This window comes from Molothrus ater, chromosome 4, assembly GCF_012460135.2.
Source record: "Molothrus ater isolate BHLD 08-10-18 breed brown headed cowbird chromosome 4, BPBGC_Mater_1.1, whole genome shotgun sequence".
NCBI classification, from domain to species: domain Eukaryota; kingdom Metazoa; phylum Chordata; class Aves; order Passeriformes; family Icteridae; genus Molothrus; species Molothrus ater.
This window is the reverse complement of record NC_050481.2, coordinates 5542517-5558630: the sequence shown is the minus strand read 5'-3', so window position 1 is coordinate 5558630 and position 16114 is coordinate 5542517. Positions and strand designations below refer to the sequence as shown.

The window sequence follows — 16114 nt, the reverse complement described above, 5'->3', positions numbered from 1 at the left end:
GGGCTGAGTTTAAAGTAGATTCTAAAGTAATTTGGGTGCAACAGATTTTGTGTCCTCTCATATCACTTACCAAAGGGAGGGAGTTTGGAACTAGATGATCTTTGGAGTCCATTCCATCTCAAAATATTCTGTGAATGCTGTAATTTAAAAAATTCTTGCTAAAAATAACTTCGAACACTAAATAAATTATAAGATGTGAGATTTTTTTTTTTTTTTCCCAAAGAGAAGACAGGAATTTGAACTACATTAATAATAATCAGTTTTTTAGGTATTTATTGCAGATACAGTACTCACTTGGCATCCCCCTTGATGTGGATGGGCCTTTGGCCCATGTAGTTCCTTACAAGTAAAACTATTGACATACATGAGATTTTTTTGATTTTCAGCTTCATTTTTTAGATGGTGGGGCTCTTTGATATTTCATTGCTTTGCAGTAGCCATGTGCCAATCAAATGACAAGAGTTCAAAGTAACTTCTGAATAAAGCCACAATTCCTTTCTCTTGTGTCTGAATTGTGTTGGCTGTCACCAAGGCAAATGTAAAATCCTTGCTGCCTAGTTCTGTGTAGCATCTTGCCTTCCATTTTAAAGAGCCATTCTTGAACTTTGCTGTGTGTTACAACCTTTTTAGAAGGCTGCCTTTTGTAGAGCAAGAATTTAGGAGAAAGAGGATGCACATTATAAATCAGGAAGTTAATACTGCAGTTCTTTGGAGAGTTGCACTGCAGTTACTGTTCCTCCCTCTCCTGTGGATCTTTATGAAATTTTTTTCAGAGTGCTGTGGGTTTTGCTTGCCTTTTTTTTACTCCCTTTAGTGTAATTCAACACTCAGATTTGTGTCTTTGCAGGCAAAAGATTCTGGATAAGACATCCTTTGCCTGTCTGCTTTATTTCTTTATTACTGGTGCTTAATAACCTCTGGGGAGCTGCTGCTCTGCATCACACTCTGAGCTCTGTTGACCTGGGGAGAGCTAAAGATTGCAGCAGTAATGAAATGTTGGTGTAGCAGAGAGCTGGTTTTGTATGTGTGAGCCCAGCCCCAAGGCTAATATCTAAAGCCATTTCCAGAGTGACAGAACATCACACCTCATTGCTGGTGTTGCAAGACCTCTCCTTTGAGTTCCTGTGCAGGTGAGAGCAGTGTAACTATTGCTGCTGGACTGTTCCCCAACCTCTCTCCCCTCCCTTGTCCCCCCTACACTTATCTCTCTCCTTTTGAAATGAAGACAAGTTTGTTCTGTTTAGAATTCACCAGATTGTGAAGGTAGTGGTTTATTAGCCGGTTTTGCTTTTAATACTATTGCTGCACCAGTTCCTCACCTTGTGCTGTCAGAATTTAAATTCTAGGCAAAGTCAGAATAAGTCTCCAGATTGCTGAAAACAACCTTCATGTAAGGTGACCTCACTTCACTTTTCTGTACAATTCTGTCACTTGTAGTGGGTCTGAAAAATCACTTGAATGATGTCAGACTGATATTCAGAAGACTGAATATTTGCAGAGGGTAAATGACTAAATATTTAAGAGAGTACAAGTAACATTTAAGTGTTTTCTCCCTGACTTTTTATGTGCATATAAAGTACTGCTTATAGATCTTGCCTTCTGTTGCTGAAACTTAGAGGGAATTCATGATGGCCTAATTAATTTCAAGATGCTCTTGTACGTGTTTGTCAAAATCTTTGTCTAGATAAAAAGACATGATGACTAGTCCATACTTTGCCAGGTATGAGTAAGGATTGATACTGAAAAAAGGAGAACAAGCTTATTTTGTCTTCTGCCCTCAGAAAAAGTTGTCTAAGAGTGTCAGATTTAGTTCTGTGTAGTTACAAAGCTTCTACATAGAAGCAAGAGCTGTAGGGGTAGGTAATACATCTTTTTAAATGACATTAAAGTCACTATGTGACTATGAATGGCCACACTATTTCATATCTGACTTGTAAACACAAACTTTTGTTATGTTTGCTGTTTGCTCTCTGCTCTCTTTGTAGTTTTCTTTTATGTTGAAATCTGACAATCTAAGAGGAATTTTATTTGATTTGAAGTTTGCTTGGTCTTAAATAAAAGTGTTTGCACCACATCCAAATGCTTTTTTTATCCACTTCAATAGCAGACTGAATTAACTTTCTCAAGGACTGTCTACTTCTAGTTTCCACTCCTTGCCCTGGCATCAGGGGAAAATAAGGACAAACCAAGGGTGACTCCAGGTTTCAGCTTGGGGGAAAGGCAATACCTTACCTCTCAGCAACACTCTGCTTGCTTTTCACATGTAACTCACTTTCCAGAGCTGAAGGATGATTTACGTTGAACAAATTTCTGGAAGAGTGTTTTAAGGCAGAAGATCTTTTGATTTAGGTGTGCCTTGACATCTTTAATATTTGAAGTGAATGGGAGTGGATGGTGACCAGAGGAAGAGCAGGCTGGGAGGATGTGGAGAAAAGTCTCAGGCTTGTTGACTGCCATGTAGGAAGAGGTGTGGCAGGTTTTAGGTCTGTCTGATTTTTTGGTAGGACATAACACATGCCTTTATGTATTCCTGACAAGCCTGTCTTGTGCTTCTTGTTTAATAAAGGCTTTTTGAAGAAGTGACTCATTGAAAACAACTTCATTAAAGAACCAGTACACATTCTACAGAGCATTTTTGTTTTGTTTACTTTTTTAATAGTTCTGCTCCATGATCTGAATTCAGCACAAATGCTCTGTTCTGCAGGTATCTTGGTCAGACATAGGAGGACTAGAAGACGTCAAGCTGAAGTTGAAGCAAGCAGTGGAATGGCCTCTCAAACATCCAGAGTCCTTCATCCGAATGGGGATCCAGCCTCCCAAGGGTGTCCTGCTTTACGGACCTCCTGGGTGCTCAAAAACCATGATAGCAAAAGCTTTGGCTCATGAAAGTGGCCTCAACTTCTTGGCAGTGAAGGTAGGCCATTCACACTCACATTTTCTTAACTCCTCCATAACAACTGATAGTTTACCAGTTTCCAGTGTTGAAATCCAGTGGCTCATAATGTTTCTGTTCCCTGTATATGCTCCTGCTAACGCCTTGTGAATATCAAGTAAGTTTGTGTTTTCTTGTATGCTGTTAAAAGAATTGTTATTTATTTTGTCATAGCACAGATATGGGATAGATGGGTAAGCTGTGGAGTGAGGTCTTAAATATTGGCATTGTCTAAAGTCTTTCCAGAAGTGGCAACAATATTTATACTGCAATTAAAGCAATGTAAATGAAAGGTGACTCTGGATAGTGGATAGCTGCTGTTACTGTAGTAATTACTTGCATGCATGGAAATGTCATCTAATCTCTTACATTCCTTTTCATTCCTCAGGAAGGTCACTTTCTTTATCTCACTGTTCGTGTTTCATTACAGATTTTTTCTTGTCCTGTTTGCCTTTTTTCCTGGGGAAATAGTTCTACTTCCATCAGTTTTCAGAAAGCTTGAAAAATCAGTTATATCTTGAATACTCTTGTATAAATAGGATATTCTCTCAGCGTTAAGGAACACTTAGTATAGAAAAATTTTGGATTTCGTTGCCTATGAATCAGTGTAATTGATCACTGTGGGTTGTATGGAAAACACATGAATGGAAGTTATTTAATAATAATACTGAGCTTCACTGCATAGGAAAGAAAAAAAAAAGATAGCAGAGTGATTCCACATGGGGTAGTCTTGCAGCTGTGTCAGAATGTTAATGAAGTGCAAGAAAAAACATTTGTTTAAGTATTTTGAAAGTATCTCCTCCTCAGCAGTAAGATCACGTCCCCTTCTCTGTTGACCATCTCTTGACTCACAAAGCCTCCTGTGTTAGTTTGCACACAGCTTCCTCCTCCTCCCGTCCTTTCAGGCACGCTGTGGATCCTCTCTGGGAGCAGAGGCAGTTGTGTTGACCCTGAAGCCAGCAGCCCTTCTCTGCCCGGGCTCCCTGGGATTACAGGCAGCCCTCTGGGTCACAGTCACATCAACAAGGGCAGCCTTGGAAACCTCAGCCCTTAAGAAACACTACCTTTACTGCCTCTTCCATAAACACAAAGTAGTTCTTTGTGCTCCAGAGTTACTGGTAAACAAGGTAACCTTTTCCTCTGCCTCTGCTTAAAAGAAAACATTCCTCTTTGTCTCACCCTAAGCACTGGTGCCTGGGAGGGTGGGGGAAGAAGGTAGCAGTCTGGAAAAAAGAAAATCAGTTGAAAATGGGTGTTGTTGCTGTCTTGTATCCCTCAATCATGGCACCATCAGATAGTTTTACTGATGCAGTTAATTGTCTGAGAGTGAAGGGTGGCTCATGCTGACCAGGAGGTATCCAAAGCTGCAGTGTACAGTAATGCAGCGTTTTTCCATGGTGCAGTTCTGCACGTGCAACATTGCCCATCATTGACAAGCTGCACAAGTGTCTGGCTCTAGGAAATTGCCTGTGATTCCCAGTTGGTTTAAATCCCCTGGCCTGGAATTGGTCAAATATTCAATGTACAGATGTTTCAAGAAGCACATCTCTGGAGCATGTCCAACCTTGGACATGTTGACTCCAGGAAGGGAACATAGACCACTTTCTCTAACTTCACATTTGTTTCCTGGACAGAAAAAGGCAACATCTATCATGTACTAAATGTGTTAAACATCATCTGTAGCACTTTTTCAAGCGCAACAGGCATGAATTAATTTCCACTGCAAGTGTTCCTGCAATAAATCCGAAGATGAGTATGTGGGGTTTTGGTTTGTTTTGTTGGGGTGTTTTTGAGAGGGGATTTTTCTTTTCTTGCTTATAGCCCTATTAATTTTCCCCTTCTCTACATTATGTCTTGGATATCCATCCCTGGAACCGACATCAGGCATTTTGAAACAAAAGTGCAATTCTTGATGATTTACTTTTCAGACTTGCATTTTCCTTCCATTCTCTCTGGAGTAAGTAATTCTGTTGAAAAGTGTCTGCTGTACAGCTTGTAGGATACTCTTTTGGGATAGTGCAGAGGGCAGAGGTTCTTGGGCCCTTCTGGAGCAGGGGCTGCAGGCAGGAGGCACAGCTCTGGATGCTGCCTCTCCCTTTGGCTGTGGAGCCTGAGAGGAGATGGGTTCTGTCACATGCAGTGCTTGCTTGGTTCGGTGATTTTTGGAAGGCTGGACCTATTGTGTCTGCACAGTGCATTTAAGAGCCACGAGCACAGTAAGTCCCAGCTCCCTCCCATCAGTGCTGGATGTGCTGTCCTTGTCTGAGCTGGCTGTCCTGCTTCAGTGCAGCAGGTATTGCCCCAGCCTGCCTCCAGGCAGGCTTTGTTTGCCAGATGTGTCTGTGCAGTTTGGACAGCTGACTGTTCAGTGAGACGTTTCAGCTGGGTTGTGAGCAAACTGTTCAAATGCGACCTTTCCATCTGTCTTGGGCATGGGGAGCTGTCGCAAGGCAGCCTCTGGCCCATGTCTGACTGGCCTCTCGTGGGGTTTGGGAGATGGGCTGAGTCTCCATGTCATTTCTGGGCAGAGGAGCTGAAGAAAATAACGTGATAACAGATGTTTGACCTTGCATCCTGTTCTCTCCTGAAATCTATTGTGAGGTTTGAATGGTTAGTGTTACAATGAATGTAGCCTTTTTGTAAACATGCTCTTTGATACTTTGCCAAAAACTTTTTATAGCTGTATTTACACCAAGATTGGTGACCTTTTGCTTTTCCAGAGCAAAGCAGCTTGTTGGTTGGTTTGTTTTACAAAGCAATCTTGCATATAATTCCTAGGGGGAATAGTTTATTTTTGTTCCTTCTCTAGACTTTCTTTGTCTCTAATACAATGTATCTGCTAAATTTACTGGTAGGGGAGGTTGTCAGCTACTTTCCAGGGGATGGCTCTTCCTGCTCCTTCCTGCCAACCCCTTTTTCTAAATCTCTTGTAGCATTGAGGCTTTTCAGGGTTTTAGTGGTCATCTGGATTATTCCCCCCTCCAAATTTCTATTACAGAAAAGGCAACTGAATTGTTCTCAGCTGCTTGGAGATTTTTCCATGTTTTGCACTCATGGATACAAGTGAGTGTAAGACTGCGCGAAGGAATGGATTAGGATAATTTTTTCATTCTGCAGGATTGAACATCAGTCTTGACTTATCAACAGCTTCTGATCTGACTGACTGCTTGTTTCAGTCAGCCTTCTCTGCACTTTGTCTTTCACAATCTTCTTGTGCTTGTACCAAAATTTTTAATTTTCTTCTGAAATGTGTTTTAAGCATTTTTTGTGCTAGTAAGAAAAACCCCTTATATTCAGTTATTGGACCTATCCTGTATGAATATGATGGGGATATAATTTTCAGTTTCTGCCAGGCTGATGATACCTTGCTGTTATATACAACCTGTCTCTCTGACATTTTTGCTTTATATGTCATCTAGCTTTCTGAAACTGAGCATGAAGGAAATGAAATCCTTTGTCACTGTATTCCCTCGTTTGACTATTTATGTCGTAGGTATTTCTGTGGACTGTTTTGACAGTTCCTGCACTTAGGATCAGTTTTGACTAGCTGTTTTTTTTTGAGCTATATTTTTGTGAGACCACTAGGATTTTTGTGGTGATATTATATTTTTGGAAGAAACTCACCTGGCTTGCTCTATGGCATAGATAATTTTTATGCATTTGTCTTTATTTAGACATGTTACGACTGCCCTCTTGGATTTTAATTTTTTTTTAAATTTTAATTTTAGGAAATCCTGTGTCATTGTGTTGTGCTAAGAATCAAATTACTATTACTTTTCCTTACGTATTTTCTGTGTTTTTTCTGGGAAGCAATTTGCAGAGAGTCTGGGTGGAATCCTTTCCCCCCTCCTATTATTGTGCTATTTAAGTCATTAGCTTTACTACCAAATAAAAAAACCATTGAGCTTTTTTTGGTTTTAACTTATTTCAGAATGAACACTGGAGTCTGCTCTTAAGATGTCAGGCTGGGAGGTACCATCAGGATACCCATCCAGATAAATTCTATCACCCACTGTGTTGGTCTGATCCATGGGGAATTGGAGTTCTGTTTTCTGTCCAACAAGCAGATTACCTGAGTTTATAAGATATATAGCAAGAAAAATTATGTAACTTCTCTATGCTTGTGCAGGTTTCAGAAACATCGTTTTTCCTCTTGATGCTTAGTGCTTTTTAACGTTTGTCTGTTTAAAATCAAAAGTAAGGCCAAGCCTCACTTAGGGGTAGTGACAAAAACCAGTTTAAATTTTAAAAAATTAAATGCCTTGCAGTTCAGCTAAGCGAGGCACAGTAATTTTTGTAAACAGGGTGAAGCAATACTTGAAAAATCCCCACCACACAACACAAAGAAAACTAAATCCACCTGTGACAGTAAGGAGTGTTTAAGGATGTCAGCACTGAGCAAACCACTGGTACAGATGATGTGAGCTATACTGTTCTTAAACTTGAATTTGAAACATTCGTTAGGAGATCCAACTACAGTGTGATTTTTTTAAAAAAAGACAAAATATTCCTGACCTTTTATTTGCTGTTACTTAAGAGCTTGGGCTGAAGCAATCTTTTCTTTTTGAAATGAGCAGTAATTACAAAAATATACAGAGTTCCCAGGGCTGTGACTTCACCTTGGCTTGGTTTGGCTTCCTGTATCACCCAGGCGATGCTTTTGTACCACTCCCCGTGCTTGACATGTGCTTAAGCTTAGTTTGTCATCTGGGTCAATTATGTCCAAATATTTTCCAATTCAAGTTTCCTCTGCTTTTCCCTTCAGCTCTTGGCTGTGGCAGCTCCCACAGATTAATGAGGCTTGGAAAGGTCGACTGCTTTGCTTTGTGAAGAGCTGTCACTGAGTTTTGGGGAGATAGCTTAGTCTTTTGATGGGGATTTCAGTGAGCAGAAGCCTGTAAGTAGTTTAAAAGCAAGGCATTTAAGATGAAAAATGCAGAGGCATTGTGGCTTTATGAGAAATTTTGGCAAACATTTGATAAAATTTCTAAAAGGATCCACAGTAACACATTTATGACAACTTGATAGTTAATTAGCAGATAGTAAAAATAACTCTGTTTGAAAAATTGGACATTTTTTACTAGGGATAACAAGTTGAGATACTTTGATGAGCCTGAAGCTTTCTGCATATTGTACTCCACTAAAAAGCATTCATCCATTCTTACCATAAGCTTACCAAAAGTGAAGATGCAGGCAGAAAATGGTTAAATATAATCTCTGTCTCTTTGTCCCTTCTCAATTACCTTGCAAATTTATTTTTTATTAGGACTTTGTTTCTTTCTCTCTCTTCAAGTTACCAGTGGAGGAATGGAGTATTGCTGGAGGTGTGAAGTCTCAGCAAATAGGTTTTGCAGCAGGGGTGGCTCATTTTGTGTGGTTTTGCTGTGTGATTTTTGATCCTGCATGGATCCTGCCCTGATGATGCCAGAGGCACTCCAAAGGCACTGGTGCATGCCGTGAGTGTAATTCAATGTTTCCAGTCAGCTCATTCTGCAGTGCAAATCCTGGCTTCTGTTTTATGTAAAGAAGCTTCAGAAGATTGTCACTGGAGTTTGCTGGTCAAGACAAATGGCAAACAAGTGGACACTGCGGCATGGCAATAAAGAAAACTGGATATTATAGTTGCCTTTGCAGTCTTACCATGGTGCTTATAGCAACTTCACTGCAGGGATTGGGGATAACAAGGTTTTGCCAGTTTGCTCCCTTACATACTTTGGAGCCCACAAACACCTGCTGAAATTGAAGTTTTTCAAACCCCAGACAGGTGTCAACAAGTTTTTAATGTCCTCTGGAATGCAGGGCAGAGGGAAAGGAAGTGATTAAAATGGTGCATGGTGCTCAGCCTGGGGTTTCCATGTGCTGAGAAGCTGGGAGTGATGCAGGTGAAATCTTGAAGCAGCCCTGGAAGAGAAGAAGCAGGCTTTATTCTTAACAAGCAAATAGAATGCCTTTTCTGAGCAAATATTTTTCTATGCAGTGTAACCAATTACCAAATCACACACGTACAGCCTTTGCCTTAGAAAGAGCCTTACTGTTAAAATAAAGGAAGTTTCAGAGTTGATCTTGTTAACTCGCTTCCCTGCAGCCACCCTGAGTCATTGCTGCTTTGGTTGACTGTGGGAGGGATGGAATAGCCTTTTGCCATGAAGATTACAGTGCCAAAGGACTCAATAACTAATTTCTGAGTCTCTTCAGTGTTGTTAGAGTAGAGCATAAGGCTGAGAGAATTGAGATGGTTCAATCTGGAGAAGAGAAGGCTTAGGAGTGACCTAATTGTGGCCTTCCAGAACCTAAACAGAGCCTACAAGAAAGATGGAGAGAGACTTTTTCCAAGAGCATGATTCCAAGAGCAAGATAAAGGAGCATGATTTTAGAGTAGATTTAGATTAGATAGATTAGGAAAAATTCTTTACTGTGAGGATGGTGAGGCAGTGGCACAGGTTGCCCAAAGAAATTGGGGATTACCCATCCCTGGGTAATGGGTGTGGATTACCCATCCCTGGGTAATGGATGGGGATTACCCATCCCTGGATGAGGCTCTGAGCAACGTGGCCTGGCCCATAGCAGGGAGCTAAATGATCTTTAAGGACTTTTCCAACCTGGGCCATTCTGTGCTTCCATGACTCTATCTCACCTTCAGTGTCCAAACTGGAAAGAATTAAAAAAATATGCTGGTTCTAATTCTATGAGGGGTATATTGCTGGGGTGGGATCAAACTTTGCTCCTCTGAGCTGGCTGTCTAAGCTTCTCCTGCAGTCTTATCTTAAGAGAAATTAGCACATGGCACCTGAGAGGTGAACATCTGTCTGCCCAAATCAGTTAGTGTGAATGTCTAATTCAGATGGCAGTGTGTGACTGTGGGCACTGGACGTTGCCCTAGGAACACAGTGTGAATGTTTGAAAAAGAATTTTGGCACCTCTGTCCTTTTTTTTTGTTCTTTTCTGAGATTCACAATACAGAGCTCAGTTTCTAGAGACATCATTTGAAATCAGATATTAATTATGACTGATACTTTAATGTCTGATCATTTCTGCTTTGAATATGCCAAAGAAGGAATTGTGCATTATCTTGTAGTAATAATCTAGAGCAGAAATATATTGGATGTGATATAAACTTTCTAGTTGGCTCTTTAGGACATAGGAATTGTACGCTGTGGCTAGCACAGTTTAATGTGTCTGTGTAAGAGCCCAGAACCTGTATGTGAGGTTATCTGGGTATTTCTGAAGAGTCTAGACTGAGCTGTGTGCTGGAGACATCTGGAGCTGTGCCCATGTGACTCAGAAAGCTTAAGTGCATTACTTGCCTGATTGTCAAAAGAGGGAAAAAGAAAACATGTAAGAGAAATCACTGACTCAATTTCCTACCCAAGTGGTGGAGAAAATCTGCAAGTGGTCTTAAGCCCTGCTCAGAAAAATGGCTGATACTCTTTAACTTGAGGGGTAGCAGATGTCCCTCTTGCAGTTTAAAAACGCTTTGAGAACTTCTGTCAAAACCACGTGTGCACAAGCTTATCTCATGCTGCTGCGTGTATACAAGGGTTTTATCTTCCGTGCAGTTAACCTTTGAGAGTTAATTCTGATAATATTTTAAATGCAAGAAATTTTGGTTTTTTATTAAAATAAAATATAAATTAAAATTCATCCAATCCAGACCATAAGCAGGTAGAAGGTTTCATGATGCACGGGGATATATCTTGTAAGTGGGGATGGAATAGTCTTTAGGCAGAGCATGCCTGGAAACTCTCTCTACTTTGAGGCTGAGTAAAGAAACCACAGCAGTATCCAGTGGGCCTGAATTGGCAGATTTTTTACTGTCAGTCTGGACTCCAGCTCACAAATGCTTATATGCATGGCTAAGCTACAACTACTTCTGCCAATTTTCTGCTCCAAATCTTTTGCTGGTTTGGGAGTCCCTGTGCAAATGTCCACAAGAAACAGGTTTTATTTCTTCATGTCTGCTTGTATGGAAGATGACTTGTTGCAGATGAGAGCCGAGCTGTGCAGCATTAAACTGGCCCATTTTTTACTAGCACCTCTTGGTCAGTCTATCAACAGCTATAAAAAGCTTTTAAAAAGAATCCATATGCTCACCCCTTGGCCAGAAATTATCTTTTAACAAATGTCAGCTAAGTCAAGCTCTTGTCATTTGATTTTTAAAGCATTTAGAAAAGCACTGAAAAATAAAAAAAACCCTCCTGGTATTTTTTTAGTGGCCTCCAAAGTCTGCTAAAGGTGAGCTTTGTGAAAATGAGAAGCTGTATCACCTGCCAGCAGGTGACTTTGTGGTGGCCTGCAGACTGCCTGTCCTGCAGATTTGTTTTCCAAGTAAGAGCTGCCATCAATCTGAGCTAAAGGACAGCACAGGTGCAGACAGGGTAAGGCAAAGGCTCAGCTCAGGTGGGACCAGAGCTCACCCAGCTCATTTGCTACCTCCAGCTGCTTTGAACATTTCTAGTTTTTGTGTTGTGGTTTTCAGTGTTTGCATGGTTGAATTGTACAGCAATTCCTCCTCTTCTGTGTGTGCTTTGTCTTACTTTGGAGCCTTTTCTTTTCTTGCCATGGACAATAAGGATTCTGAGCTGCTCGCAGTAAAAAACGTGACACTCAAATGGAGTTCTGCTATCCCTCATGAAGGGTGAACTAGGAGACTTTCAAACAAATTTTCATGAAAATTCTCCACAAAGAGGCGCAGCTCATTAACGTGTAGTGGTGTTTCACCTGGAGTTGCTATTTGATGAAGAGAAAAATGGAGAAAAACTTCATGTCGAACCTTACAGCAAAAAGTTACATTCAAAATAATTCTCTCTGAAACATTTTAAATGGTATTTATTGCTTTGATGTTGCCTTCATCATATTTTAATGCTTAATTACAAATAAAACTACAAGCATCTGAAATTACATTGTACCTTAAAGCTCAAATAGGGTAGTTTTGGGGTTTTTTTTTGCTGAGACAAAAGAAAATGTCAGGCTGTTTGATGTTGGGTCACAGGAGAGGAGCACACCGTTGGCATGGATTTGTGTGATGTTGGTTTCCATGGGAATACTGATGTGAATGAAGATTACTTCTGGGAATAAGGGCATGAAAGGGAAGCTCCACAGGCTCCAAGGAAAATTTAGTGAGAGAAATCTATAATTGTGGGTAGAGTCTGCAGTGGTTTCTCATTGTGACAGAGAGCTGGATGGAAAGAGAGGACTCTGCTCTCATTCCTTAAGGATTTGTCAGGGCTGCGCTATCGGATTCCTCATCTGCCCTGAACGTGATGAAGGACGAGGGCCCAGAGCAGCTGGGCTGTCTCTGAGCTGCAGTCTGGCCCTCACTGACTGCTCCACGCTCCTCATGGGTGATGTCAGTAGCAGCCAAAGGCTTTGTGCTTCTCTCTCTCACCTTGTTTTTTGTGCTTCTCTTCTCACCTTGTTTTTCCCTTCTGTCTTTCCTGCGTTCCTCAGTTTTGTGTGTGAATAATTCTGTTTCCACACAGGTACCCACCAGACTCCAATTTTGCAGTCATTGGAGGACTCCAGGTGCCACTTGAGCTGCCACAGCAGTTGCTTTAAGAAAGAAAACAATGCTAATTGTATAATTTACCTTTCCTACAGGCAAGGCACACACTGCTGGCCCTATCAACTCTTACAGTGTAGCTTTGGCCTGGGTGGTGCTCTAGGTCTGGCTGCTGCACTCACCTGGCCCTTTGGATAAAGGACAACTCTTTGAAAAGAAAGAAATAAAAATGGTGTCTGTGCCTGGATCCTTTGCTGATATCAGATAACTTGTGCTTTGCTTTTCAGAGGATATTATTTTTTACCCCTACATGAGCACAGGTGTTTTCCAGTGCCAAGGTAAAGTCAGTGCATTAACTGTTACTGCAGGAATGAAAATGAGCATGGAGAGGGGAGCCTGCAAAAACCAGTGTGCTGCATTTTTAGAGTGATGTATCTGTGTTCCACCAACCTGAGAACAAAGTCCAGATGGTCCCATTCAAAGAGGGCTTGTAACAGAGGCTCTGTCATTGCCAGTGCATAAACGTGTGTCTGCCACACATTCTTAATTGTGACATACCTGCTGTTAAAGCTGCCCTGTGCTCTGGGCTGAGTGTTACCTGAAGGCACCCACAGCTGGGAGGAGGTGGTTCAGCTTTCTGACTGTGAGGGATGTTGTTTCTTCTGGGGGAATTACAAGGACACCTGTTGTTGCCTGGAAAATAGATTGGAGCCACTGGCTCTTTTCGTTCAGGGCAGCAGATAATGATCCTTGTTTGTGGCTGCAGGTCAATGCTGATGCAAACCAGACTGAAGTCAATGAGTCATTACCAATCCCAGGAGAAGCTGAGGCCCATTAGGAAGCATTATTTAAGCAGCCTATCCTACAGGATACAGCAGAACAGAAAATACTCTGAGAATCTGCCATTGTTTTACTTTTTAGAATTGTAAGTACTTGTTCAAGACTGGAATGCTGACCCTGTGGTCTCCAGTCTGTTCCTGCTGGACAGGGCTGTGAGGATAAACAGGCACCAGAGCAGCTGGCACTCATAATCCTGCTTGGCAGCCTCAGCAGAGCAGCAGGAATGTGCATGAGCTCAGACACTGAACAGCTCCCTTGCTAGGGATGGGTTTCAGGTGTGCTGCTGTGGAGCTTCTTGCTTCACCTGCAGCAGTGTCAGGCTCAAACAAGTGCTGTTAAACGTTGGTTTAAGTGACTGCTGTGATGCTTGGTTGGGCAGGATGCAGGTTGAGAGTGCAAGTAAATGCTTTGCTGTGATTTGTCCTTCTGGCTCCTTTGCAGCCCCTTGGTGTGCTGTTGTTGAGCACTTTTAAGGCCCTCACAGCATTTGTTTTTGTGGTTAATTCCATTTCTCATTAAGGTACTGGCAAAGTATCAGGATGAGAGGACTAACCAACATGCACAGGTACTAAAATAAATGGAGAAACCCTCTAACTCTACCAAGCCATGTAAAAATGCACCCATAGGACTTAAAATGACAAAATCTCAGAGTTTTTTATTACAGAGCGTGACCAGTGTAGCACTGGCAGACTGTAGTCATTTTGTATACAAATGTATCATGCTTTTGAATTTTCTATTTTTCAGGGGCCTGAGTTAATGAACAAATACGTTGGTGAGTCTGAACGAGCAGTGAGAGAGGTGAGAAAGGGCAGGCTGTGGATAACATTAGATACAAAGCTTCCTTGGCTTTCAAATTCTTCTCTGCTTATGAGGTTACCATTAAACTTTCTGAAAAACTCCTTCTGGTGTAAGCTTAAAAAAGAAAAGAAGAAAATGAAGCAGCAGGGATATTTAGCTTTTTCCTGCATTGATACATGTTGAATTTGGGATCCTGTTGCAGCTTTTACTACTCTTTAAAAAAATATTTTTTAAAGTAGAAACAACCCAGGACAAGACAGGCTGATGTCTGTTATGTAAAACTCTTGAGGTGTGCAGGGGGTGATAGTGTACTGTAAATGCTTCCTTCCCTTAAAGCTGGGTATTTCATTGTTGTTTTTTTGTAGATCTTCAGGAAAGCCAGAGCAGTGTCTCCTTCAATTCTCTTCTTTGATGAAATAGATGCCTTGGCAGTTGAAAGGGGAAAGTAAGTAATCCTGTTACAAAAACAACAGACATTATTTCCTGATAAATGATTCTTACACTGTACAGTCACAGATTTATTTACCTTTCTAGGATTATATTATTAATATCTTCATTCTTTATACAGAAGGGTAATGTGTGACTTTTACTCAAGCCTATTTAACTTGGCATAAACAGGTAAGCTGATGGAGTTCCTCCTTTCTCATCTCATTAGCAGGAATGAATCTACTGGTTCTCATGCTCTTTGGCTCTTTTCTGTGGTTTTGCCTTTTATTTCCACTAACTTAACTCCTTTTTTTTCCCAGGGTTGTTGCCCTGGCCCAATTTGCTGTCTCCATCAAGCAAATAGTAGGATCGTAAGCTACATAACACAAATTTCCAAGGAGAATACTCATAAAACTAAATTTACACCTATGTTTAAATGTTTTGCCAGACTGGGAAAAACTTCATTAAAAGATTTGGGAACACTTGTGTCCTTTCATGTGTGACATTAAGAAGGGATTATTGTGCAAACAGTTAATAGTATTTTTGTTAAAATCCTGCTTTGTGGTCGTTCCAAGAGATGTTTAGCTTATGTCTGAAGTAGAATTATTGTAGTTTTTAGTTGCCACTACAACATTTAAGATTTGACAGGCTCTGTAAGTGGACTTTCTTGGGGGATACCTCATTATAAATGTAACTGCTACTTGCTGTTGCAATAAATACTTTTATCCTGTTTTATTATGCATGAAAAGCTGCCAAATAGGTGCATTAGAAAGTATTTGTCCTGTTTGAAGGCACAACAAAACTGCAATGTTTTTCTGAGAGAAAAGCTCCCCTAACATCCCTCCAGGTTCTTTTGTATTGCAAGAAGGAAAACAGGAAAGGATAACAGGTGGCATTTTGATGTTTTGGTGACACAAATAAATTATTTGTGTCACAGGAGGTGGCATCACATGTAGCATGAAGCTGCTAAGAAATAAACATTCTTACTGTTGAAAATGCAAAATCTGATTGAAGATGTTTTCCTCAAAGTCCTTCTCATGTGCAAGGCATGCAGCTGTGAAATTTGTGATCTTCCTAGAAGAGCTATGCACTGAAGCAACAGAGAAATTGCAAAATTGTTTGCTTGAATCAAGCCAGTGGAGGGGAAAAAAATAACATCCCCTGCTGCAATTGTTAATGTGTTTAGCTTCCAGAACCAGCACTTCATCAAGATCAAACCTCCAAACCTCTTGGAAGGTTAAGCCATAATAAATTTTAAACAGTTTTTTCACACAGTGCCCTGGAGGTAGCGAGTTTGTTTGTTTGTTTGTTTGTTTGCTTTTTTAGGGATAAACAACCTGATTTTACCTTACCTGGGACTGTCTGTGGGGGGTAGTAGGCCTGGCACAGCTTGCTGAAGAATGTGGTGTGACCTGCTGCAGTGGTGTTGTTCTGGAGACATCTGGTTTTGGAGCTTTAAAAAGAACAGGGCGGGACACACAAATATTTCATTGTCAAATCTGAACCAGATGGGAGGTAAAATATGTAGCAGAGTTCTCATAAAATTCATCTGAAATTAAATGGTGTAGGAAACCAGACAAGGCACTTATTAGAAATGGCCCTTTTTTACAGGCTGACTT

The 16114-nt window shown here is 40.9% G+C and overlaps 1 protein-coding gene across 1 annotated transcript in view; it reads left to right on the top strand.

Moving 5' to 3' along the window:
* The window catches only part of AFG2A (AFG2 AAA ATPase homolog A), a 161287-nt gene that overhangs the window by 22292 nt on the left and 122881 nt on the right, over window positions 1-16114 (top strand). Inside the window, 3 exon segments of the mRNA XM_036382982.2 lie at window positions 2705-2914; window positions 14016-14069; window positions 14435-14514. Coding sequence (XP_036238875.2) covers window positions 2705-2914; window positions 14016-14069; window positions 14435-14514 — 344 coding nt within the window.